At 47.1% G+C, this 13889-nt stretch overlaps 1 protein-coding gene across 1 annotated transcript in view; it reads right to left on the bottom strand.

The window, feature by feature from the left end:
- LOC126548228 (protocadherin Fat 3-like) overlaps window positions 1–13889 on the bottom strand; it is a 341248-nt gene that overhangs the window by 80973 nt on the left and 246386 nt on the right. Inside the window, exons 12-13 of the mRNA XM_050196372.3 lie at window positions 11312–11485; window positions 10338–10472 (exon numbers count right to left, since the gene is read on the bottom strand). Of these exons, the coding sequence (XP_050052329.1) occupies window positions 10338–10472; window positions 11312–11485 (309 nt within the window). The remainder of the gene's footprint in view (window positions 1–10337; window positions 10473–11311; window positions 11486–13889) is intronic.

Here is a 13889-nt window from a genome sequence, read left to right on the forward strand (position 1 = left end):
TGCGGAACTTTGTCGTGAGGCGAGAGTAGTAGTGCCTGACCCACATTTACGGGTTTTCGCGTCGTCTTGTTCGGTTTACGACGTCCAGGAGATGAGCGGCAAAGGGTACAAATGACGATGCTCCTAATACAGGGTCCGTGTATGAAGTCTGTTTAAATGGGGCGTCCCTAACGAGGAAGTGCCTAGCTAACGAGCACCCGGGAACTGCGTTTGGTTCTCTTGCGGCCGACGGCCCGCAGGCTAACTGAATCGAAAGCACGCTACTTCTGTACTCATTAGTGGTGGTTTGCAGAGCGGTGGTGCGTTGAGATTTCGTTATTGCGAGCGTTAGCTGTAACGGCATGTGCATATATATAATTGCGTAAACCCTCAGATAAGTGCAAGTGTGAATGAGGTAGAGCGCTGATCATCGCCAGCGGAGAGTGCCTATAACGTTTGAGCTGCACAACTAAGTTCGAGATTCTTATCCGTAATATTAGCGACAGCTTCTGTGCCTCTCTTTGGGGAGGGTGAAGTGCTGGCTGAATCAAGCATACCAAAAATTTTGCTGCTGTTTCTTGTTTGCATCTGAGGACTGCGAGGGTTCACACAACTGTCCAGAACTTTGTAATCACGCTGAAAACTTTCAATGCGAAAGTGTCTTTAAAAGTAAACATCAGGGAAGCGTGCGATACTTTCAAGCATGACAGTAACTTCTAAATGAAATAGAGAATAAATACATCCTTTGTTTTCCATAAAGCAAAGTGTATTGTCTGAGTTGACGCAGCTTTAATTGTTCAAAAAGAAAAGGGTTCTTATAAAAGACGTTTCTGGCGCGATCATCGCTGTCCAGCCTCCGCGGCCCCTGACCTTGCAGATGGACCCGGTGCTGAGGAAGAGATGGTGGACGTTTTACTGGAATGGTGGTATTGGGAGAGGGTGCCGCTACAGTTAGCTCTTCACTGCGATGAGTGGTTATAAGCGTTGGGCTTGGCTGTCTCTATAACTTCGCATCTGCAACATCAAGGTGGAAGACGAACGGGAGTCGATAAAGAAATGGGACTTGTAAGAGGGCGACGACAGGTGTGCGTATATAGACTAATGGGGCAGCCGACAGGTGCCTCGTCACATTTGCAAATGGTGTTTTAAATAAGAAATAACCACGAAAGAGTATAGTCCAAATAAGACCCAGGTACACAACAATATCGAATTTATCAACAGTGGTTGGTCTCCAGTGCTAATGTTTCGACACGGGGACTTGTCCTTGTTGAAATCTTGATTCCACCTCGTCTAGCGAAATCGATGCGCCATGCAGCTCACTAACAGTTTCGATCAGATGAGTACTTTATTACATTTTTTCATGATAAAAGAATATTCCTCGGAGGAATCGCAAAACACCTGACGAAAGAAAAAAAGGACAAAAAGAAAACAGAAAGAAAGAAGAAAGAAACAGGGGGAGGGCGTGAAGCGACGACCATTTTTCGTGTAGCCCTCGCCTCCCTAGCTCCTCCTTGCCTAACGTTGATATCACATACACCGCGTTGCCCAGCGGTTGGTTATTAGGCTGACTCCAACGTAACCTACAAGCGCATTCGCAAATGGATTGCACTGCAACTCGCGCATCTGTCTTCGTCACGGCGTGCCAGAAAGAGAGTAAAATTATGAGGAAGTGCGACCCTGTAATAGGCTGCGATCATATTGCCAAAAATCGGCGAACTTTTGCATTGCATCGCGGCTTTCACGTGCTGTATGATGTGGCAGCGCTTTAGATACTGTTCCTCGGCCGGGAGCACGCTTCGCTCACAATGGCGCCGAGGCGTTCGGTTCGGACGACGCTCTGTGAAGGCGCGTGCATTATTTAGGGCACGACCGCGCGAGCGCAGGCTGCCTGCGATTAACGTCACTTACTGGGGAGGGGGGTCCGTGTTCGCGTATGTTGTACCAACGCAGTGGCTCACTTCTTTCATATTACAGGAGCAGCAAACGCACATTCCCGAATGAGAAATTGAATGGTCGCCTGAGACGGGCCGGTCATAAAGTACATAGGCAATAGAGGGCAATCAAGGGGGGGACGAACGGCAAACTCCCCTTTAATACACTTCAATCGCCCGATGGCATGGCTGCTGCAACTGGGTCGCTGATGTGTAGGCACGCTTGACCGCACATTAGTGAAATCATAACTGGAAAGCTGCATTAGGGGCCATTTGTCACAGAAAGCCCAAACAATTCCCCGCGTTTTCGAAAACGCCGAGAGTTCGCGTAGCCGGACGTGTATTTGTTATTCCTCTTCTCTGCCATTTTCAATGAGCCAGATAACAATACCGCATTGTTCAAGCACTGCGGCAGTGTCCGATGCACGAAACGCTTGGCCAGAATCTCTTTTGTACAATGTGCCTGCGTTTGACGTGCTGGCATTACTTTCTTATAATAATACGCTGAAAAGTATCGCCGGGCTCGTCGCATCTGTACTGTAACTTTCAAGAATACATCTGCGTTTCCCCAGGCTTTTTAAAGCGAAAGCGTTAAGGAGCCTGTGTCGCAGAAAATCGTCTAGCGTCGGACGTCTTTTGGGAAAAAAAGATTTTCGAACCACCCATACCCAGGCCCTCCATGTGGCGCAAGCAAGTTACTGAAATAATTGAATTTCTCACGCAGAAAAATCGTAAAGTACGACTTAAACACAACCTACAGACATGACAGCGTCAGATTGTAATATGAATATACAAGAAAACGTAATTCTGTTACGCGAAAACTAAAAAAAAAACCTTTTCCAGCGTTTCTACCAACATAGACGGGCCACGGCATCCGCCATTTGCGCGCGCCGGCACGTGAATATCTCGGAGGCCACGGAGCGGCGCGCCCGTTTCCTTGAAACACTTCCAGATGGCGCTCGCCTCCGCCGCATCGCGGCCACGCAAGAGGCCGCGTTTCTACCAGAAAGCCCGCCTTCGTGCATAGCGTTCGCCGCGAGCGTTTCCAGGTAAACATTACGGCTACGTACGCTGCAGTTGCCGGGAAGCGTGAGAAGCAGTCAGGGATCTTTAAATGCTATCGTGTTCCACTCTTAAAGGTGAAGCTTAAGCCTCCTCCTAATTTTTTCTTCGTTGTGTAGGTTGGTACGTAATATTCTGAGACCATACGCGTGGTTCACACATTACATACTCACAACTTATATTTTCCCAAATGGGGTAAACCTTTGCTTAACAAGCATATGTTCAGTGATGATTGAGTGCATCTAATGCTGTCGAAATTGTGGTGTGCCTGTACCTTCTGCCTCTCGCTAATTCACGGGGTATCTTTTGTGCCTAATAGAATTTTAGTGTGCCTCTTCGTGCGACATACAGTACTACAACCATGCACACTTCTCTCTCCAGTCTCTGTCAATAATCGTCATTGCATGTCACTAACACGGCTCCTATATCATTTGAATGATATCTCTAATTTAGCAGCGTTGTGGTATCGCCGACTTGCACGTATCCACATAATGTAAATATGGATGTCGTATGGCATTAAACCTCTCCATCTACCAGAAGAAGCGTGAACAAAAAAAGATTATATCTTTCTTTTCGGCAGATGGCGACACCGTTGCAAGTTTTGTGTACTTACACGTTTTCCGCGCACAAACCATGTGAAGGACGTGGATTACTACAAAGGGGACAACGCCGGATCCACGCATCTCCTTGGCTTTAAAGGATATTGCATTATTATTATTATTATTATTATTATTATTATTATTATTATTATTATTATTATTATTAGCAGTAGTAGTAGTAGTAGTAGTAGTAGTAGTAGTAGTAGTGTGCGTGCGTCAATGACACTTGTCTTTCTGAGTTCCCGATCGTGTTATCATAGAACGATTGAGGGACCTAAATATTAAGCTAATGACCGGCACTTCTTTGTCTCGAAACAAGCCGTGATGCTACGCGCGTTGACGCGCAATGTAATTCTCCGTCCACTGTCAGTTAGTGTTGCGTCGTCTGAATTAGTTCACTGGCATGTTTAAAGATTTCACAAGTGCGTACGTTTCTCCCAACGCATCAGGGGTCGAATTCGCAAAGCTTTCTGTTCGTAAGTTCTCTTTGCCACTGGCCGGTCGGTTTCGCTAATAATATGCCCAGCATCAGGACTGGCCGGAAGGTTTCTTAAGGACAGTTCTAACGTAAGAGCCTTTTGTGAATACGGGCCTAGATTTTTGCTAACTCGCGCTTAAAGCGGCACCATAAAGAGGTATTAAGCTGCTTTAGTTAATTACGTTTCTTCAACAGAAAACCATCACCCTTACCCTGACAGCATGCTTGTTAAACGAGGAAAAAAAAAGAACGGAAACAAACTAGAGAGAGAGAAAAGAAAACGCGTAAGGGCGAAAGACTGTGGCGACACCGCACTCACGTGCCTGCACCTCCTGCCTTGACGTCATGAATTCTGGCAGCGTTCACTGGGCTCTATGGTTATTTTTTACTGGTAAATAATTATTACATTGCTTTCTAAGCGAACAAGATACACAGCCTAGCCATTTTTTGAAAACTTTCGCTGCGCCAAAACGACATAAATACGCACGCGCATACAAAAAAAGAAAAGAAGGAAAAGATTGAAATGTAATGCCGTCACACTGACGCACCGGCTAGAAATTCAAGCACGATAATTTTGCCCTTCCATTTCTTCAGTAACAGTCAGCCTTTCTCCGCAAAGCGAGTGCAAAGAGAGTTTTTAAAGAATAACTTAGCAAGCAAGGCTGACTTAGTCTCGCTTTTATGCATTCTCTTTAAAGTGAAGTGTTACAAAACATACTCACAGTCCGCCCCCCCCCCCACCCCCCCAACCTCCCCGAACCCACACACACATGAAAGAGGTATGAAAAAATAAATAAATAGGTAGTTGCGGTTTACTGCTGAAATCATTCGCCGAGTGCGTGGGCTCGTGCATACGCAACGGGACGAGCTCTGCAGAGACTAAGTGGAGCGCCATTGTGACATCCACGCGTTTTCCTACTTCGTTGCGCAAGTTTCTCATTGAACGAGTGCACGAAACGACAACAACAAAAAAGTGAACTTCCGACGTGAAAGCGCGATGCGGCGCTGTCGCCACGCACAGGATGTGGTGCCTCCGTGTCTAGTGGTGGGCGAAATTAATGCTAGCAGTGAGCATGGATGCGGGCTCTACAAGGTGCAACGACGCGTCTTCGAAAGAGCACTTTGAGCGGGTGTGTTTATCTAGCGAGACGGCCATTGCTCGGCGAATTGCTTTCTCACAGCGGCCACACTCTCCCTGCGAAGGGACACCAGAGAGAAAGTAAAAAAAAAAAAAAGCGCGTTCTTTCGCTGCTTGTATACACTCGCGCACGGGACCGCTGGCCCCGGGCCGCGACGCCAAGTCGAAATGCCAATGCGACTCGGCGGACCCCGCATGCTCCCGTTTCGTTGGCGGGCAACTGCGCCGTCTCATTTCGCGAAGTGAGCTGAGGCGGACATCTGTCAGGGGAGCGATGTGTATGGTCGCCGCGCGCGATACAGCTCCGCGATACTCGAGAGCGAGCGAAAACGCGTGCACGCGCGCGCGTTCATGTACATATACATTTAGGGACCCGCGCGTCTGTCAACAAAAGCCCCGAAAACGCTTTGTCTGAGCGCAACGAGTTGGTGCGTGTCGGCCGAGATGAAAAATGAAAGCGCATACTCAAATTTTTCTTCCCCGTGCGGCTACATGAGATCTCTCTCGCTCTCTCTCTATTCTTGCTATGTAAGAGTGACTCCGGCAAGAAAAAAAAAAGAATGCTCCGTCACCACGCCCATTTCCCTACAAGATGACGGACAGCGGCAAGCCATCACAGGGTTTCCGAACGAACACCGCAGACCGCGGCGCCCACACATTTTCCCCAATGCCTATCTGCTCTATTTTTGTGCCCACCCTACCCACTTCGCCGTCGAGGGAAGTTTCTCGCTCGATGTTTGCGCGCATGTTTAAAAAAGCGTGCGCGCTTTCTTCTCGCGAGGCGCTTTTCGCGCATACAGGCGCGCGCGCTCTTTCAAATTGGCTGCCGCTTGCTGGAGGCCAGGAAAACATGCTCGCCCGCGCGCGATCACTCACGGTTGGGCCATGGCGGGCCAGTGGTCTCCGGGCGCGTGACCTCGGCGTTTTGAGGGACGAAAATATGAATTGAGCGTCACGGTGGTGGTGGTGGTGGTGGTGGTGGGGGTGCTGCTGAGGCAAATAAAGTATAGCTCGAAGCAAAGAGTAAAGCGGCAACTTCTGCTAGACCAGCAAAGCAAGTGTGCATTTTTCAACTCCCTGGCCAAAATGCAAAGCAGCGCCGCTGAAAACGGCTGAAAAATGCGAGTGGTATTTCTTCCGGCCAGTCTTCTCTCGTGAATACTTTATTCTGCCAGTGTTCGTTTCACACACACACTCTCTCTCTCTTTATTTCGCTCTGTACTTGCGACGCAACTCGGACCAATTTACGGAGCGCGTGAAAATTCGCGCTTAGGGGTTATGCAATAGAACTCTGCAAAAGGGAGTCGGAGTTCCAACTTTGTTCATGCCACGATGACTGCTTTGTCGAACTTATGTTGATTCTATTGCCACTCGGAATTAAAGAAAATAAATATAAAGAAAAGGGAGTGAATGTGGTGCTGCCGAGGAAAGACGGGCTCAAAAATTAAACCTTATTCTAGAATGCTTGGCCTGCGCAATAACTCTATATAGCTGGTAAGATCGGCCCGCAACAGTATTCCTGGGATGTTGCGGCAACCGAAACAGTACGTTTTAGCGAAATTGTTGGCGCAACAATATCGGGGTGCCACCTCGTGCGGACATCAAGGACAAAAGAACGATGGCGGAGAGAATTAACGGAGGCCGGGCAACAGGATTTGAGCACTTAGTTCTACCGTCAAGCAGGAAGTGCGAAGCGACGCAGATGCAGTGATCGGCGATGTGGTCGTTACAGGGGGCACCGACCATGATTTAGATTTAGCTGCAACGTCTCTCTATAGCCCAACCAAATTGACAGGGCATAACGGTCAGCGCCAGCCGTTCTGTATATAGCGCATGGCAGTGCGGAAATCATGCGAGCCACTTTGGCGACACATGCGACCCGTATACTTCTTTTGAGGGAAGAAATAGTTGTTCCGGCAGAAGAATTTATGTTCTTTCCGGATCACGGGCGGCCACTTTATGGGCGCGTTCGTTTTGAAACGGTTCCTTTTGATCCGGCGCGCTATACATCCGGCGCAAAACGTATCTCCGCTCGAAGGTATAGCGGAATCGGAAGCTGTGCGCCGCGTGAGCGCAGCGTTATATCCGCGTCGCCTATTCTCAGCCGGTCACCGCGCGCTGAAAAATTACCCAGAGGATAGATAATAATGCCGGCGTTTTATTTGTTTTAGCGGCGCATACAGTTTATACTGTTTCTCGCTGAATGTGTTTACTTGAAAGATGAGCAGAATAGAGTCGAAGGACGTATAAGGATACAAACACGAGTATTTGAACCACATCCACAGTTGCGGTTGTTTCTTTCTTGGCCGGCAAACACTACCCCATGGCCTCTATTCTTCAATATAAACAAGTTGACGTCAGTCGCGTGCGTACTATGGCATATGCTTTGAATTTTCTGTGACTCGAAGGTATTGGGGGCGAGATCCACCACTGGAAAAGCTGGCGCCACCGTCGGCGCCACGTGGCATGAGGGAACACGTGGACACAGCGACCGCGTCGGCTGCTTCGAAGCGAGCTGAAAACGAAAGTCCCATCTGCGCTTCGGTTCTGATTAAGTGGTGAGGCTTACCCGCCTTGGGTGTCGGCTTGACAACATTTGAAAGCACTATAATAGGTAGTGGCTGCCTTTGGAGGCGTGCAGCATGGTAGGCTACTGCTCGGTGCCGCTGTGTCGGACGTACGCAACAGAGCCTTGTGTCAGCCTTAATCGCACGTAGCCGCAGGACAAGAAGCTGCGTGAAGGTTGGCCCGCGAAACTTAGAAGCGGCAAACAGCCATCGGCTACAACTCGGGTATGCAGCAAGCATACAGACGCGAGGAATATTTATGCTACGGCATCCGGACTAGCTGAAAACGGCACTGAGACGCTTGCCCGCGCCCGCTGCCCGGCTAATGTCATGACGCCTTATCTGGTCTGTGAACTTGTTAATGGCAAGTTCACTGCCAGGATTCTGGCAAGTTCACTGCAATGGAAACGGAGCGGTAAGAAGCACATTAAAAAACGGCATGGCACATGGTCATGTTTGTGTTATGAAATAATGTACTGGATTACGAAAAAGAAGCAGCGGGCAATCGCACGCTGAGAAGACCGATTAACATACAGTGCGACGGAACTTGAGAAATAATATTGAAACGTCCCAGAATTTAGAAGAAAAAAAGAAGAGTGAATCGTCACGACGGCAAATCAAAGTCGCCGTAAGCGTCGAAGTCTCTATAACGACATTATTTTTGAACAGCTCTGATAGCGTCCACGCAAGAATGGTTGCTTGTGTACCGTCAAATGCTCATATTTTTTGCCCTAAAGCTCACAGTATGATGCGAAAACGCGCTCGCAGCGAAAGCAAAACATTGTGCGCCGATATGCATGGAGACGCGCAGTCAGTCGCTGCGAACCCATGCGATCGCTGAGTTGAGGCTTCATTCTGTTATGCTCCATTCGGTTATACAGACAGCCCACTATAAGAACATATTTCACATAGTTTACTCTCAGCATTTCCCTACCTTTCACGCAAGGAGCCGGTTCGGGAGACTCCATCGCGGCGATCGCGCGCAGTGGCGCTCACTGTACATATTCGGTAAAGAGATAACGTCTGTAAACGATTCGGTGCTTTCAGTTTGCCCAAGATTATTATTTTGACAGTAAAAAACTTCCCTCGTTTTGAGAGTACGTACAGAAATCTCCAGAAGTGCTGCCACGTGGTGTTTTTATTGAGCGCCGTAAGCCAGATCTATGAGGATCGCGCCGCGTTATCCCTCATACTACGCAAGGGAGGCGCTTCCGACAGATGGCGACTCCGTAAGTCCTCGCCCCCAATACACTGCGCCCTTTTACTCATGGAAGTGTCGAAGGCCCGCCAAGTTGGAGTAGCTTGGAAAACTTGGACCAGCGCAACAGCCCCGTCGTTTTCTTCCCTTTGTGCTATGCGTTAGTCACAGTATAGTTTAATCAGTAACGTCTTTTGTGATTTCTGTTTCGAGCTTCAGTTTCGCAACCAAAACTATGCGTTGCCATGAGTACCAAGTTTCTATAGCTTCCCACCGATCCTTTTTATTTATTTATTTTTTTGCTATACGCGTAAATGCTTTTGTTCCTTTCTGTTTAGGGATGCATGCGATTACATGCGACACACGAAATGTACATTTTATGTATGTCAAAAACAGTAAGAGGAGTGCAATTTTTTTTGCTTCTGAACTAACATTTCACTAGCTTTTATTCCGTCATGTCGCTTTTCAGGAAGTTCGCAGTGCTCTCTGATTATCTCGATGCGCAAACGAGAATCGATATTGAAAGCTGGTTGATGCCGCCAGGGGCGTACTTAATGGCTCATGTCGAGGGCGTGACGGACTCCTTTCTTTCTTTTCTTTATTGCTGTTGCTGTTTACCATCGCTCTACCTTTTGTGTTTCTTGACCCTCGAATTATGTAAATAAGCTTTATTTTGTAATATATGTCAATATTTTACATTCCCAACGAAATACTGAACACATTCATATATATGCTAATACAAAGCACCTTTGAAGACATGCAAATATACACTTTATGAAAAGTTCAATTTCTTTCCTTTACAACTGAAAAATATTGAAGACAATGATGTCCGATAATACATTGCAGCTCTTCATATAAATCGCACCGCCCGTTCGTTATAATAGACTTGCCCGAAACGAAAATATACAACAATAAAGTATTTGAATTGCTGCAAAGTGTTGATAATTGAACCATTTAGACTAGATTCCCCCCCCCCCCCCCGCCTCAAAAAAAAAAAAAAAAAAATTGTCGCTAGCGCAGATGAATGATGTCCAGGGTTTGGACAAAACTCAAACATAACGATTGATAAGAAAATGTTTCGTGCTCGAATTTTTTCTCTCAGCTACGTGAGAGGAAATGGAAAATAGCGTTACTTTTTACGCATATTAGAGTCGACAGTCTTTTCTCTCTCTCTATCTCTCTATCTCTCTCTCTCTCTCTCTCTCTAGTTTAGAGAAACAAGCAGGTACGTCGGGAGTAGGGGTTAGTCGCACCCACCGCCTTCCCTTTCCGCCATCATTTTCCTCCAACGGTTGACGTTCCTGTCAGGCAGCAGCGATAGCGTCGTCTGGCAGCGCGCAGTATTCGTTGCATGCGAAACACGGGCGAAGACGCGGCACACTCACCCTCATGGTCAGCTTGTCAACCTTCTCCCGGTCCATCTTGGACGGATCGCGCACACGGATCCAGCCTTCCTTCTCGTCGATCGAGAAGCCGCCAGTTTCGTCGACCAAATGGTACAGGAAGTCTGCGTTTTCACCCTGCGGGAAAAGGCCGCGAAATCAGCACCGATCACGTTGCTCGCGCGTCGTAGACGCAATCTTAGGGCGCGCGATTTTACGGCATTCGGCCTATAGTTATTCCCCAAGTATACATGGAGGCAAACGCCGCGAGTACGTTTTCCTCGGCCGAACAGTAAAAACCGAGCGTCCAACTCTATTCGCAGCAAGAAAATGTGCTAACCATTCACTGAAATTGAATGAAACTTCCTGGGGTGGAGACAACTGTCTGTCATGGTGACTCTTAGTGACGTGCTCGCTGAGGCTTACGAGGGACGCTGGTTAGTCTCTAACGCCTATGTGCGCCTCACTATCTATGAAAGATGCCACAGCATAGTCAGTATTCCAAGACATTGAAATGCAGCCATTTAACGCTTATTTCTAGTGAAATCCTTTTAAAAAAATATTAACAGAAATGAAAAGGTGTTTTTCATGCCCGAAGCGTGCCACCAGTGATTCATTGCAATAGAATATACAATTTCAAGTTTGCCATCGCGATGAGCAGCGGGAATTTGTAGAGGCGCGCCGTTCGCGGGTATAGGGGCTTGTTACACGCGCTCCTGAGCGAACGTTGTCGATATTCTTCATACATGTTTGGCTATTAGCAATGTGACCTGGCTGTAAACACATGTGAAGTACGAGTACTCCATTAGCTACCATGGCAACATCTGTGTGCGTATACGGGATACGGCGCGCAAGCGTTCAGGAATCTAAACGCCCTGAAAATTGCTTTGCGACTTTACCGAGAGGTTGTCGCTTGGCATACTGAACGCTCTAGTTCTCAGCGACGCGGGAGCCATAGGCCAGCGCTGCACCCTCACCGTGTCCCTGTCGATGGCATGCACCTGGACGACGGTGAAGCCAGGGGGCAGGTTCTCCATGACGGTGATGTTGTACATGTCGTAGTCGAACACGGGTACGTTGTCGTTGATGTCAATCACCGACACTTCGACCTTGGTCAGCGCGTAGCGCAGCGAGTTGTCCATCTGTGTCGCCTGCGAACACGAGAAGAGAGAAAAAGTGGGAGGTCAGTTCGGGGTGCGCAGCAAAACGGCGAACATTCTCCGCGACAATTCTCTCGCCAACGCGTGCGCTAGCCGTATGTAACTTCTAGTTTACTGATGTGCATGTACGTGACTCGTACGACCGTATAGATGGTTGCCTATTCGGCGAATATAAGTAATGAAGCTCTTCTTAAGCGCATGTAAAACATCTGCCAAGCGTTTGGGTGTTATTACATGTAAATGTTTGCATATACCGACAGGTAAACGTATAGGCGCGCAGACGTATAGTTTGTAAACAGTGTCGGAGCATGTATTGGTGTTTGTTTGTTTGCTTGTTTGTTTGTCTCTTTTTTTTCTTTCTTTTTGTGGATTGCACGTCTGTAGCATACGGTCCCGGTGGTGGTTTGGGCGAGTAGATTATGCATTGCAAAATGGCTTTGTCGCTAGAGACGCGGACAAGGAACGGGGGTACAGGACACACAAAGCGCTACATAGAACTAATTTATTCCGAAACAGAACATGCGCTAATCATGCAAAACATGGTACGTTATGCACCCTTTCAGTGCACACTATTTTCTACGTAAGCAATTTCTTTGTTGGATAGGGAGAGGGAAAGCATGTACGGTAAGAGAGAGAGGGAGAATGGAAGAAGGAAAGGCAGGGAGGTTAACCAGGCTGAGTCCGGTTAACCTGCGCGGCGATAACACAGTTTGGTTGACGATTCTGTAAGCATGCCTAAATTTGTTGGATGCCTCTGGCCATCCAACAAAGAAATTGCTTACCTGAAGAATAGCGTGCACTGAAACTGCGCATAACGTACCATGTTTTGTATGATTAGCGCATGCTCTCTTTCGGAATAAATTAGTTGCAAGTAGCGCTTTGTGTGTCCTGTACCCCATTTCTTTGTCCGCGTCCTCTAGCGCCAAACACATTTTGTTGAATACGTATATGGGAATAAGGGTACCTGTTTTTTGTAAGGTACCTTTTCGTCCTCTGCCGCTCTCGTTAAGCTGCGTGCCAGTGGACGCTGTCCCTTCGGACTGTGCCCAATTCGAAGTGAACTAGCATCTTCCTTCTCGGCAGCTTCGTTATAGAGTGAAGAAAAGCGCCTTCATGTTCAGCGGTGTTCAGTGGAGTTCCAAAAAGACGTTTCACAATTGTATTCTATCTCTTTCTCTCCTTGTCTCTTGGTTTTCCTTCTTGCTTAAAGGAACTAAGCAGGAACATTAGGTTAGTCTTTGTGCGGGCAGACGCTTGGTAAGCCAGAAATGACGCAAGAATGTGAAACTGCTGCACCAGTTCGCTATGACGACGCAGATTTTGATAGCGTTCACCCAGAGTTATTGGATTATTAAAAGAACAAAAAAAAATGCCTTGCGTTCGAACACCCAAAGCAAGAGCTTTCTGGAACCTTTCCTGCATAATTTGGCGGACCAAATGTGCGAAAATATCTTTAAATTCGTGACGTCCCACTGATGTCATAAAAAAGGAGCAAGTTTCGGTCTTCATTTTCTCGGCCGATCATCAACTTTATTCTATTTATTTATTTTGCAAAAGAAACGCCACATAGAGATTTAAACGCATGCTCCAGCAATCTAAACTAAATGTTCTTCCTTAACGCTCCTTTATGAATATTGCTGTGTTCGCGCATACGAGAACACTAAAGCCGCCATGGCGCGGCGAGTCCTCGTATGCATATTCTGCAAAATCCTAAGCGCGACGCTGTAGTATCAATTATACACTTATGCAGAACGCAGACCGCTCTGTGAGCGCGTAGTCACGGGACATACTATACCCTTTGAAAACTGCCGCAATAAAAGTGCATGGGCTTGGCTTTTTCTGCGCACTGGGATATAAATCCGACATTCTTAATTTAATTGCTCAGAACGCCTGTCTTGCATTAAACACCGTGAGTTACAACGTAAATAAGAATAATAGGCGATGCACACTTTTTACATGTATCCTGTCTGAACTATTTCAGAATACGATGTTTAATTGTCGTTGTTTCTTTTTATTTTTCTGCTATTCACTTTCAATAATTTAAAGCCAACACGCATCGTAAACGAGCATACTAATTTGCGACACTTTTAAAGTCACCGCCTTTGTGTACAAGGTGCTCGCTGCACCTCTGTGGGGTTCACTTTGAACGTGTCCCAAGTAACAATTTATGCGCGAAATGCGAAAAAACCCGTGTACTTAGATTTAGGTGCACGTTAAGGAACCCCAGGTGGTCGAAATTTCCGGAGTCCTCCACTACGGCGTGCCTCATAATCAGAAAGTGGTTTTGGCACGTAAAACCTTATAATTAAAAAAAAAAACTATTTATGACAACATATTACGTTATACGTTCTGGTGTAAAAAAAAATAAGTAAGGAATGAATGCACTGTGCTGACG

Source organism: Dermacentor andersoni, chromosome 1 (genome assembly GCF_023375885.2).
Source record: "Dermacentor andersoni chromosome 1, qqDerAnde1_hic_scaffold, whole genome shotgun sequence".
Lineage (NCBI taxonomy): Eukaryota > Metazoa > Arthropoda > Arachnida > Ixodida > Ixodidae > Dermacentor > Dermacentor andersoni.